Raw genomic sequence first — 13,067 nt, forward strand, 5'->3', positions numbered from 1 at the left:
TTACGAGTGGTTCCATTTCACCAGCCCCCACGCCTGTTGACTAAAACAGTGGCGGTTGTTGTTGTTGTTGTGGTTTGAATCCCAGATTGCCCCTTTAGACATGGTATAAACAGTTATGGCATATTACACATAGCAGTAGGACCATTGTCAGATTCAGGTCAGAATCTCCTGTTTGTGACACTTATTAAGATGGTAACCATTGCATAAACAAATTATTTATTTTCTGTTCCTTTTTCCGAGTTTGTTACAGAATGATATCTCTGGTAATGCTGCAGTACAGTAGATATTTATACATGTTTAAGTATCGTCTCTGGTGGTATTTCGCCCGTGAGAGGACATTTTGAAGCACCTTCATTGAGGATAGCTGACCTCTGATTGATAACCCCACGGCTCAACTCCTCTGTCTTTGTCCGTCTGCAAGTTCACTGGGCAGCAAGCACTTCCTGTTGACCTTTGACCCCCCCCCCCGGCTCTTAACCCCTCCCCACCCTGTACCATCCCAACCCCCCCCCCTCTCTCTCTCTTTCTGTCCTCCATGCTCCGCTAACCCAACACAGAGTGACGGACAGGGCAGGATGGAGCAGCACCAACCCTCAGGGTCATCGTGGGGTCGTGGGGGTCGTCGCTATGCCGCTCTAGGAGCCTAGCTAGCTGATTGGGCTGGCTGGGGCTGGCTAAGCGGGGTCGAGTACCAGGCGCCGTAATCATCATCCGCCCTTCACACCGTGGTCTCGTACTCCGTCACCTCCTTGGGCGTGCCCAGGCAGCGGTACTGGATCCTGGGCGTGAGCGGGGCGGCGCCCTCCAGCACCAGGACGGTCTTCCGCAGCCGGCGGTCGATGAAGTGGACGTCCCAGGCGGGGTACCTCTTCCTGGGCAGGTCTATGCGGATGACGGGCCCCTCCTCCGTCCTGGGGGACGCCAAGCGGGGCACCAGGGGCTGGCGGTGGCGGTGGTGGGCCGCTCTGGTGGAGGGCGGTCGTACCTGAAACACGTCCCCGTCGACCCCCCCCGACCCCTGGTCCGCACCCCCCCCACCTCCCCCACCACCTTTAGTCCTCTGGAGGGTCCTGGGGGGGCTGCTCACCACGTCCGGGGGGAGGGTGGAGGCCGGGGAAGCGCAGGACTCCGCCCCTCCCGCCACCGCGTCCTCCTCCTCCTCCACCCTGAACCCCCACTCCTGCACGGGCCCGTCCGGGTGGAGCAGGCAGTAGTACAGCAGCATGAAGAAGGTGCCCAGGGCGTAGCTGCTGGCCACGGCGCACACCACCATCACGGCGTCGAAGTCCGAGGCGGTGCGCTCGCCGCGGTACAGGAACCAGGCTGCGGTGAGCGCCACGTTCTCGGCGAACACGGCGGCGCTGTAGAGGAGCAGGCGGCAGCGCGTGCGGCCCTCGCGCACGCTGAACCAGCAGAAGACGTAGACCACGCCCACCATCATGTTGTAGACGATCTCCTCCCACTTGGACATGCAGAAGTCCGTCTCGCCCTGGATGATCCAGAAGGTCATGACGCACCAGTGGGCCACGATGAAGATGCCGAAGTAGAGCTGGAACACGGAGGCGAACAGGGCGAAGGCCACAGCCCGCGCCCCGATGGTGAACAGGTGCCACAGGATCTGGACCAGGACGGCCCGGTAGGACATGGGCAGCTTGTCGTCTCGGGAGTCCCGCAGGACCTTCTGGTAGGAGGCGATCATCCAGGCCAGGGAGACCAGGGAGGCGGAGGCGGACAGAGCTGAGGGACGGAGGGAGAGAGAGAGAGAGAGAGAGAGAGGAAGATAGAGAGAAGAAGAAAGAGAGAAGAGAGTAAGGGTAGTTAAACTTTGGTAAATGGACTGCACTTATTATAGCGCCTTTATCCAAAGCGCTGTACAACGGCCTCTCATTCACCCATTCACACACACATTCACACACCAATGGCGGCAAGCTACTAGGGCTGGTTATCGCCACTGATTTCCCAAAACGATTCGATTCCGATTCACAGCTCCCGATTCGATTCGATTCACGATTCGATTCGATTCGATTCCGATTCGATCTAGTTAAAATATACATTTTTTGCTTGAATATGAAAGAGATTCTCCGAACTAATGCTGTAAATGGTTCAAGGAACCCTATAACATGTAGCATTGTTAAACATATCAATGAATTGACTCTAAAGCAGTTACATGAATGTACTTTTTATTTACATATGACTTGGCTTTTGTCCAGCTCATCTCTATCGTCACATTTTTTAAATCCAAAATGCACCCAGACATCTGACTTTAAGCCTGGTGGTGACTTGAGTGTCCCTGCCATCGCCATGTTTTTAGATTTTAGTGTTGAGACCTCACGTTTGCGTGAGATATGATAAATTCTTGTAGCGCGAGATCTGGCCACGAGATCTCGTTGCGGGTTGAAGCTGCAAGCAAAAAAATAAAAAATAAATGAAAGATCGATCTCGGGATTTATGAATCGATAATCGCTCATTTAATGAAGATCGATTCAGAATCGGGAAATCGATTTTTTGAACCCAGCCCTACAAGCTACCATGCAAGGCGCCGGCCGGCCCGCTCACTGGGAGCAATTTGGGGTTCAGTGTCTTGCCCAAGGACACTTCGACATGTGGCCAGCCGGGGCTCGAACCGCCGATCTGCCGAACTTGTGATCATTAGACGGCGGCTCAACCTCCTGAGACACAGCCACCCCAGCCGCCCCAGGGAGGACAGTCATGAGATACAGTACACATGTCCAAGAGAAGCAGAAGACGCCATTGTACAGTGAGGGAACACTTTAGATTAGATTAGATTAGATTAGATTAGATTAGATTAGATTAGATTAGATTAGATTGCAAAAGCACACTCTTGCATTCAATGCATGACTTGGGCTATATAAATAAAGTTTGATTGAGCGATTGATGTCTCCAAGGGGGACCTGGTCAAGAGGGGCAGAACAAGGACACAGGCATACATTCAATACACAGATAATAAGATAAGATAAGATACATAATACAAAATAACAAGAAATTAAAAGCAGGTTTGGGCGGGCACAGATACTGAATTAAAAGCAATGGCAATTTCCAATACTTTCACCTTCTACTTTCTCCTGCTGACAGGACTTAGACTTACTTTCACCTTCTAAGTCTAAGTCCTGCTGACATACCCTCTCCTCCTGTCGTTCTCTACTGTCTCTACCTAATAATTAGCTGGCTGTAATTGTTCCTCCACAATTAAAGGTTGAAACAGCTTGATAAATTCCAGGTTAGTTAGAAAATGATATAATTAACAACATTTGGAGGACCAATTGCTGTGCATTTCTCATTCACTTTCATTGGCCTCTATTGAGAACCTTGTCTCCTTGTATACCACAATGCACTCTGATATTAGCCATTAGCAGCATTACCTCAAAATGCTAATTGTCCCCATTTTTGGTTGCAACCTTTTTGGTATGATTCAGGGTGTGTGTAGTAGGGTCTTAAGGTGTGTGTGTACTATGGTTCAGGATGTTCCCATCTATTCAGGCGACACCTTAACTGTCTGTCCTAAGACCTCTTCATCCCCTCTACCCCCCTGTATAGTTTCTCTACTGTAAATAATTAAATAATAATACTTTTTTTAAATTTATTTTTTATCATTCTTCCTTCTTCCAGCATTGTGACTGCCAGTGGCCCCTGGCCCTAGCATAGATTACTTTCTCTTGCTATGACTTGCTGTGATTCACTTACTTTGACAAATGTATTTGTTGTAAGTCGTTTTGGATAAAGGCCTCTGCTAAATGCGAAAAATGTTAATGTGATGTGGGTGTGTAGGTAGCCACTCCCCCTGGAGGGTGTATAGAGTATGGTTCAGGGTGTGTGTAGCTTAAGATGTGTGTGTACACTATGATTCAGGATGTGTGTAGGGTCTTAAGATGTGTGTATACTATGGTTCAGGATGTTCCCATCTATTCAGGCTACACCGTAACTGTCCCTCCTAAGACCTCTTCATCCCCTCTACCCCCCCTGTACAGTTTCTCTACTGTTAATAATAAAAAACATTTAAAAAAAAATCTTAATTCTTCCAGCATTATGACTGCCAATGGCCCCTGGCCCTAGCATAGATTACTTTCTCTTGCTATGACTTGCTGTGATTCACTTACTTAGACAAATGTACGACAAAAATGTACGACAAATATTCAAATGTATTTGTCTAAGTAAGTGAATCATAGCAAGTCATAGCAAGAGAAGTTGGTGTTGTAAGCCGAGATGTTGTAAGTCGCTTTGGATAAAGGGGATTAAAGGGGATTGTTAATGTAATGTGGGTGTGTAGGTTTTTAAGATGTGTGTATAGAGTATGGTTCAGGGTGTGTGTGTGCGTGAGTGTGTGTGTGTGTGTGTGTGTGGCTATGGCTGTGTGTGTGTGTGTGTGTGTGTGTGTGTGTGTGTGTGTGCGTGTGTATGTGTGAGTGTGAGTGTGAGTGTGTGTGAGTGTGTGTGTGTGCGTGTGCGTGCGTGCATGCGTATGTATGTGTGTGTGTGTGCGTGCGTGCGTATGTATGTGTGTGTGTGTGTGTGTGTGTGTGGGCGTGAGTGTGTGTGTGTGTGGCTATGGCTGTGGGGCGTGTGTGTATGTGTGGCTATGGCTATGTGTGTGTGTGTGTGTGTGTGTGTGTGTGTTAGCGTGCGTGCGTGCGTGCGTGTGTGTGTGTGTCTGTGTGCATGCGTATGTATGTGTGTGTGTGTGTGTGTGTGTGTGTAGTTCACCACTCACCCTGTAGGGGGAGCACCTGCTGGGCCTGGACCATAATGCTGAGCTGCAGCACCAGCTGCGGGGCGCTCTTCAGGAAGGACTCCAGCATCCGCAGCATGCTGATGTCGGCGCTCTCGAACATCATGCGCCAGTAGAAGTGGCGCCGCTCGTGGTCGCCACGCCAACGGCTCTGCGACCCCAAGTACAGGGCGTGGACATACCTGGGAGACAGAGGGACACAGAGGGGAAGGCCATGGGTATGTATGTATAATAATAATAATAATAATAATACATTAGACTTATATAGCGCTTTTCTAGACACTCAAAGACGCTTTACAAACTGAAAAGATTGAGTAGTAATAATAAAAAGAAACAAGACATATTAAACAGAAAGTATAGGGGCCTAATTAAGGTAGGTCTGGGGACACATGGGAAGGGGAGGGGGAGAGGGTTAACTGGTGAAGGCGAGCTTGAAGATGTAGGTTTTGAGGGGCTGTTTGGCAGGGTGTTGGCCTGTCTGATGTGGTTGGGGAGGGTGTTCCAGAGGGACGGGGCTGCGGCCTATCACCCCAGGTCCGGAGCTTGGTCCTGGTGGTCTTGAGGGTGGTTTGGTCGTCAAACCTGAGGCAACGGGAGGGGGTGTGGAGGGGGACGAGGTTCGGCAAGGTAGGAGGGGGTATGTAAAAGAGGACTGTAGCGACCAGGTGTAAGGCCCGTTAGCAGCTCCACCAAGGGAGGAAACTGTCTTGGTGTTGCGGTTAGCACGACCGGTGGGGGAAGCAGAAGGTTGTGAGTTCGAGACCCGCTAAGGGCAAGCTGCTCTTGTGTTAAAATATTCTGAGCAAACAGAAGAAGCCATCGACATATCCTGCATGTCATCCCTCCTCTCTCTCTCACCCATCCTTCCTGTCAATCTCTACTGTCTCTATCCTCCTGTCTCTCTCTCACCCGTCCTTCCTGTCAATCTCTACTGTCTCTATCCTCCTCTCTCTCACCCATCCTTCCTGTCAGTCTCTACTGTCTCTATCCTCCTCTCTCTCTCTCTCACCCATCCTTCCTGTCAATCTCTACTGTCTCTATCCTCCTCTCTCTCTCTCACCCATCCTTCCTGTCAATCTCTATTGTCTCTATCCTCCTCTCTCTCTCTCACCCATCCTTCCAGTCAGTCTCTACTGTCTCTATCCTCCTCTCTCTCTCTACACCCATCCTTCCTGTCAATCTCTACTGTCTCTATCCTCCTCTCTCACCCATCCTTCCTGTCAATCTCTACTGTCTCTATCCTCCTCTCTCTCTCTACCATCCTTCCTGTTCCTTCTCTACTCTAGTCTCTATCCCAATAAAGCAGAAATGCCCTAAAAGCTATATTTAGAAAGAAGAAAAAATGTGCATGTGTGAAAGAGAAGTGCTTCTCCCTGCTGGTCGGGGCCGGGGTTAAGAGTGTGTGTGTTATGTCTGGAGGCTGGCAGTGTCACACAGAGCCTCTGAATGAGCCCGGTGAACCAGCAGGGAGTTTATACAACCCTGTTTGTTCTCACTCCCACCTCAAAACGGTGCCCAGGGGAGGGGTATGACTCACACACACATACAGACACATGCACACGCACACACATATACGCACACACACACACACACACACATACTGCATACGCACGCACACACACATATATAGGCACACGTACACGTACACACACACACACATACGCACACGTACACGTACACGCGCACACACACACACACACACAAAGAGAGAGAGAGGGGAGGGAGAGAGACACACACACACACACACACACACAGAGAGATGTACACATACATGTACACACACACACACATTCACACACACACACACACACACACGTTACTCTAATTTCCCACTGTACTCAATCAAAATGATCCAAAAGTAACTATCTACTTCAATTGAAACTTTTCACACTTACATTTTTGGCAATTTAGCAGACGCCTTCATCCAAAGCGACTTACAACTAATACTTTGTCTAAATATTTGTCTAACTAAGTGAATCATCTACCCATCAGTCATAGCAAGAGAAGGTAATCTAGATGCTGGGCAGGGCCGAGGCACTATTGGCAGCCATAACGCTACAAATCAGAGTGATGAAACTGTCCTGGTCCCCGAACAGCCCAATTAAACCAAACCAGCCTCTCTCTCTGTCCATTTAGCTAAGCCGCCTCTGTTTACATAGCGGAGTATCTAATTCCTCCAGTCTCTCCACGCTGATCCCAGCGCACCTGTCTGGGACTATCGGTGACAGCTCACCGCTGAGTTTAACAGCTGAAGGTAAAACAGCCGACGTTATAAGCCTCTTAGCGGCGCAGTCGCGTCAGCCTGTGGATCAGCGGTGTGATCAGTGACGGCTCAGCCCTGAGGGGACAGGACGCACCACGGCACAGACGCTTAATCACCAGCAGGGTCGCAGACGACAGGAATTTAGTTGAATTTAGTCTGAATCTGATGTTTATCTAATCGAATCTACTCGAAATGACGGGAATATTCCAGTTGTATTTCTAAACTTTCCTGGAAACTTCCTGGAAATAGATTGAATCTGGATTTCCCCCCCCCCCCAGAGATCTAGATTTTATTAGGAACACTATACTAATACTGGGTAGGGCCTCTCTTTATTAGGAACACTCTACTAATACTGGGTAGGGCCTCCCTTTATTAAGAACACTATACTAATACTGGGTAGGGCCTCCCTTTATTAGGAACACTCTACTAATACTGGGCAGGGCCTCCCTTTATTAGGAACACTATACTAATACTGGGTAGGGCCTCCCTTTATTAGGAACACTGTACTAATACTGGGTAGGGCCTCCCTTTATTAGGAACACTATACTAATACTGGGTAGGGTCTCCCTTTATTAGGAACACTATACTAATACTGGGTAGGGCCTCCCTTTATTAGGAACACTCTACTAATACTGGGTAGGGCCTCCCTTTATTAGGAACACTATACTAATACTGGGTAGGGCCTCCCTTTATTAGGAACACTCTACTAATACTGGGTAGGGCTTCCCTTTATTAGGAACACTATACTAATACTGGGTAGGGCCTCCCTTTATTAGGAACACTATACTAATACTGGGTATGGCCTCCATTTGCTCTCAAAACAGCCTCAATCCTTCGTGGCATTGATTCCACAAGATGTTGGAAACATTCCTTTGAGATTCTGGTCCATGTTGACATTGCGTCACGCAATTCCTGCAGAATTTTTAGGTGCACTATCAAGCTGTGAATCTCCCGTTCTACCACATCCCAAAGGTGTTGTATTGGATTCTGTTCCGGTGACTGGGAAGGCCATGTGACATGGTGCATTACCAGAAGTAGCCATTAGAAGATGGGTACATTGTAGCCATAAAGGGATGCACATGGTCAGCAATAATACTCAAGTAGACTGTGGCATTCAAGCAATGATTGATTAGTATTAATGGACCTAAAGTGTGCCAAGAAAACATTCCCCACACCATTACACCACCTGAATGAATAAGAAGGTGTACAGGTGTTCTTAATAAAGTGTTTGGTGAGTGTACATTCAACCCTAGCCCAAAGATCTATACAGCCTACAGGACACTTTCAACACAATTATTTGTTTTCTCACATTTCTCTGATTATTTTCAACTGCAAACAGAAATGCTGCATACATCCACATAAGAGGCACTGTAGACTGGTAACGAATTGGTCAATGTTACAGCCAGCTAAATAGCATTGAACCTAGGAACAAGAGACGAACTGTCAATCAAAGATGTGAACTGTCAATCAAACATGCGAACTGTCAATGCAGGCATCACGCCTACTCAAACCTGTAGTCTCCTGGCTTGAGAAATTGTGCCTTTTGAGCATTTTAATTGTAAACAATGAAATGAATACCAAGTATGTAACCTAATGTTCTCTACCCAAATCTACCCAAAAATGATTCGATATGGAAGTCAAAGTCACCTTAGTGAGCCTTTAAGAATATTTCCAGATAATTTCCATATTAAAGTATCCATATATTTCCAAATTACCAGAATTGTTCAACCCTCTTATCAGCCCTCTTTGAAAACTCGGACAAGCAAGCAACGCTTCACTGACAGTGACTGACTGAACGACCGTGACTGAATGACATTCAATGACTTACAATGGCGGGAGTTGGCAAATTTCTGATTTCTGATTTACCACAACAAGCAATAGACATGTTTTTTAAAGATGACAAGAATATTTTGTCTAGAAGTATTCTATTTTGGGGCGTGGCTTAGTGATAGGTCCATTCCACTTTGTCACAGAGTTTCAATGGACTTCTCACACATGCACTGCTTTGTCTTGTACAACTTTAAATATAAAAAACCCTGTGAGATCCCCTCATAGTAAAACATTATCTTAATTCTTCCTTCTTCTAGCATTATGACAAACAATTCCCCCTGGTCCTAGCATAGATTACTTCTTCTTACAATGACTGATGGATAGATGATTCACTTACTGAGACAAATGTATTTGTTGTAAGTCGCTTTGGATAAAGGCTGTCTGTTAAAATGCCAAGAATGTAAATTGATAGTGTCATTTGGCAAACAGAGTCTACTCAGATGCACTACACTCCCTCCAGATGAACACACGTGACAGAGAGACAGTCAGGCTCTCCAGTGAGAATATGCTAAAGGCTAACATGTCACTTCTGTTTACAGAACATTAACTATTGGTGGTTGGTGTCAGGGAGAACAGTAAGTAAGAGTGGGTGCAAGAAAGGAAGAGTGAAAAAGAATAGAAAGAGAGAGATAGAGAGAGAGAGAGAGAGAGAGAGAGAGAGAGAGAGAGAGAGACAGAGAGAGAGAGATTGAGAGAGAGAGACAGAGAGAGAGAGACAGAGATAGATAGATTGAGAGAGAGAGACAGACAGAGAGAGAGGGAGAGAGAGAGAGAGACAGAGAGAGAGAGACAGAGAGAGAGAGACAGAGACAGAAAGAGAGAGAGACAGACAGACAGACAGACAGAGAGAGAGACAGAGAGAGAGAGAGACAGAGAGAGAGAGAGAGAGACAGAGAGAGAGACAGACAGACAGAGAGAGAGAGATGTGAAGGGTGAAGGAGAGACAGGGAATGATTGACTAGCTGCAGAAGTCCACGGTGTCCCTGTGTGTAAACATCATTAGCTAACCCTGTTCCCACCACGGTTGTTCAGCTCCAGGCCACCTCCTCCCTGCCAGGCAGCAGGCAGCTCGCGCCTGTCAAACCCAATCAGAACAGACCACGGCGGTGTGAAACGTAGAGAGACTCTGTCTTCCCACGTGGACGACACAAGCGTCTACCGTCAGGCCCGAAGGACATGCTCAACGTCTGAGGGTGACACTTTACACGTGTTAGGCAGAGAGCTACACCTCCTCCAGGAGAGTGTGATTCCAAATCACCTCTGTTACACTTGAGAAACATAAGCATCTACACAGCGGGCCTTGCTCAAAACATGACCTGTACCATCGCGGTAAGTAGGCCTAGTACACCAGTTGGAGAGTGTTGGAATGACAACACACTGCATATGAAGAGAACCATATTAAAAAAAATAATAATAATAATAATAATAATAAAACGCTCCTGCTATGCACATGGCATGCTTATGGCAACCTTAGAATGAGCATCATCCCTAAACAGTCGAATATTAATGTCCAGTATCATATCTCTCTACCGTCTGACACTCTCTGTCACTAAATACACTTTTTCACTGAAACCCAGACAGACAAAGAGATTTTGTTGTATTCATAAGGCGATTGGTGTGGATGAGTAGACGCTTTTCCCCGGGAGATTATTGACCTAGAAGCCTGTGCACGGAGGAGGAGCCAACAGATGTCAAACAATAAAGAGGCATGTTTGGCATTTGAATAGCTTAACACAATCCTTCTCTGGTTGAGGTTTTGCTTTTGTAAGAGAAAAGCTGTCCACACGCACGCACAGACGCGCACACACACACACACACACACACACACACACACACACACTCACAGACGCACAGACGCACACGCACACACACACACACACACATACACACACACACACACACACACACACACATACACAGACACACACGCACACACACATACACACATACACAGACACACACGCACAGACACACACATAAACACACACGCACCCCCCACCCCCCCCACACACACACACACTAATTCAAGCAGCCCCTTCACCGTTTCTATTCTCAAGTCTAGTAGTTATACGTTGGTACCTTACCTCCAGACCTGTGCCAGCTGAAACACATGAACGACGGACTGAAAGAGCCACATAAGGACTCTGCAGCATCCGCGGACGCCTCCCCCCCTGGTGCCCCCCGTCGCAGGCGGCGATGCCCCCCCGGCCTCGGCACGGCCAGCGCCCCGCCGCTGATGGTCCCTGCTGCTGTCCTTGGTGCTGAAATCCCTCTCCTCCTCCTCCTCCGCTGCTGCCACCACCGCGGCCGCCGCCGTGCTGCTCTCCCTGCTGTACGAGTGGTCGTAGACGAACCACCTAAAGCTCAGCACCTGGACCACCAGAGACGGGACCACCACGAAGACCAGGGTCAACGCGAACCACTGGTAGGAGCCCCGGAGGTAGTAGTCCGCGGCCAGCCACAGGTCCGACGCGCCGTCCGAGAAGAAGACCAGGAGGGCGCACAGGGTCCAGCAGCAGTCCGGGAGGGTGTAGCGCTGCCCGGCGGGCCGGTACCGGTGCTGCTGCCGGGGCAGTACGGGGGCTACACCGGGCAGGGACTCGGGTGGGGCTTCATTTCTCACAGAGATGATAATGGGTGGTGCACCGTCAGATTTCGCGGCCATGTTTGTTGTAGAGAAGAGAGTGGGGGAGAAAAGGGAGATGGGAAAATGATGGAAGGGGGGAGGGTGTGTGTGTGTGTGTGGGGGGGGGGGGGGGTGGTGTGTGTGTGTGCGTGTGTGTGGGCGTGTATGCGTGCGTGCGTGTATGCGTGTGCGGGTGTGTGTATGTGTGTGTGTGTGTGTGTGTGTGTGTGTGTGTGTGTGTGTGTGTGTGTGTGTGTGTGTGTGTGTGCGTGGGAGAAAGGGAGAGAGGAAGGGCGAGGTGAAAAGAAAACGCGAGAACGGTTCTTCATTCATTCATTCATTCATTCATTCAGACCACAATTCTGACTTCAAATTTAATTCAAAATAATACAAATGTATGCGAAAATAAATCTTACCAATATAGGTCTATAGCTAAATTGTAGCAAAATTACTGTTTGAGCGGTTTATTGTTTAATGCGAATGTGACTTGTTCAGTCCTAAATCCAGTAGCACCGTCTCTCCGTGTGTCGTGTCCGCCCCCGGCCACTAGGGGGCCCAGGGTAAACATGTTTTCGGGAGGTACAGTAAATAATAACCTTTATTTGTATACATGTATTAGTTGTCACTCAGAAACTTCAATTCGAGCAATTATTCCCCTATTAAAAAACATGTGACTCTTTCATGAAATACGTCTCTTTAGCCTTGCTTTTAATACGCCATTATATTATTTTATTCTGTAGTTTGGATTGATTTATTGAAATATCTATATTTGGACCAGCCCGATAACGGCCAGACCACGTAATATCACAACTAGTTAGTATCACTACTAATATCAGCCCTAGCCTGGGCTATTCCTTTTTCTTACAAATGTAAGCCAGAGACAGTGGTATAGGCATGGTATTGAACCCGTTAAAACCCGGATTGATGGCAGCTGCTGGATTGAAAATCAGGTGTAGTGCTGAGGCACAAATGTGTACATTTCAAGCCTGCAAACTGCGACACTTTAAATGAATGTGCAATAACACTATGTGCAATATGACAACCCTAGGGTACATAAGGTTCAGAGATAGGAAATGTTAGAATAGGTATAGCATAGAGTACAGCACAGTGTTTTATTTGTATAGTATAGTATAGTGGATAGTGTACATAGCCTTTGTTTATGTAAACCAGCTCCTTTCCCTTCTTGTTTTTTTTTCTTTTTTTTTCTTTCCTAGCACCAGGGGAGCCCCCCCTCCCAAATTTCGTTGTTTGGTACCTGTACTATATCAATGACAATAAAGACCATTAATTCATTCAAAATACAATTCTAAATGAACGCTCAAACCTGATTAAAGGCAGGCACCCGCTGTCACCTACTGGTATAAATGTGAATTACAGGCTATAAATCAATTGTAATACTAAACACTTTAAATGAATGAATGTGAATGTATGAATGAATGTTTTCTTGGCACACTTTGGGCCTGTTAATACCAATCAATCATCGCTTGAATGCCACAGCCTACTTGAGTATTGTTGCTGACCACGTGCATCCCTTCATGGCCACAATACACCCATCTTCTAATGGGTACTTCCAGCATGATGCACCAAGTCACAAAGCAAAAGTC

The 13,067-nt window shown here is 47.6% G+C and overlaps 1 protein-coding gene across 1 annotated transcript; it reads right to left on the reverse strand.

Annotated features, from left to right (window-relative positions):
* Positions 1-718: 718 nt before the first annotated feature.
* On the reverse strand, positions 719-11,560 carry LOC308159471 (XK-related protein 7-like; the record flags this gene model as incomplete). The annotated part of the gene is made up of 3 exons (XM_080533265.1): positions 10,922-11,560; positions 4,727-4,926; positions 719-1,737 (listed from the first exon to the last, which is right to left on the reverse strand). The coding sequence occupies exons 1-3, from the start codon at positions 11,500-11,502 to the stop codon at positions 719-721; spliced, it is 1,800 nt and encodes a 599-aa protein (XP_080389391.1). The 5' UTR covers positions 11,503-11,560.
* Between the last annotated feature and the right edge of the window lie 1,507 nt (positions 11,561-13,067).

Source organism: Nansenia antarctica (assembly GCF_963989245.1).
Source record: "Nansenia antarctica genome assembly, chromosome: 6".
Taxonomy (NCBI): Eukaryota; Metazoa; Chordata; class Actinopteri; order Argentiniformes; family Microstomatidae; genus Nansenia; species Nansenia antarctica.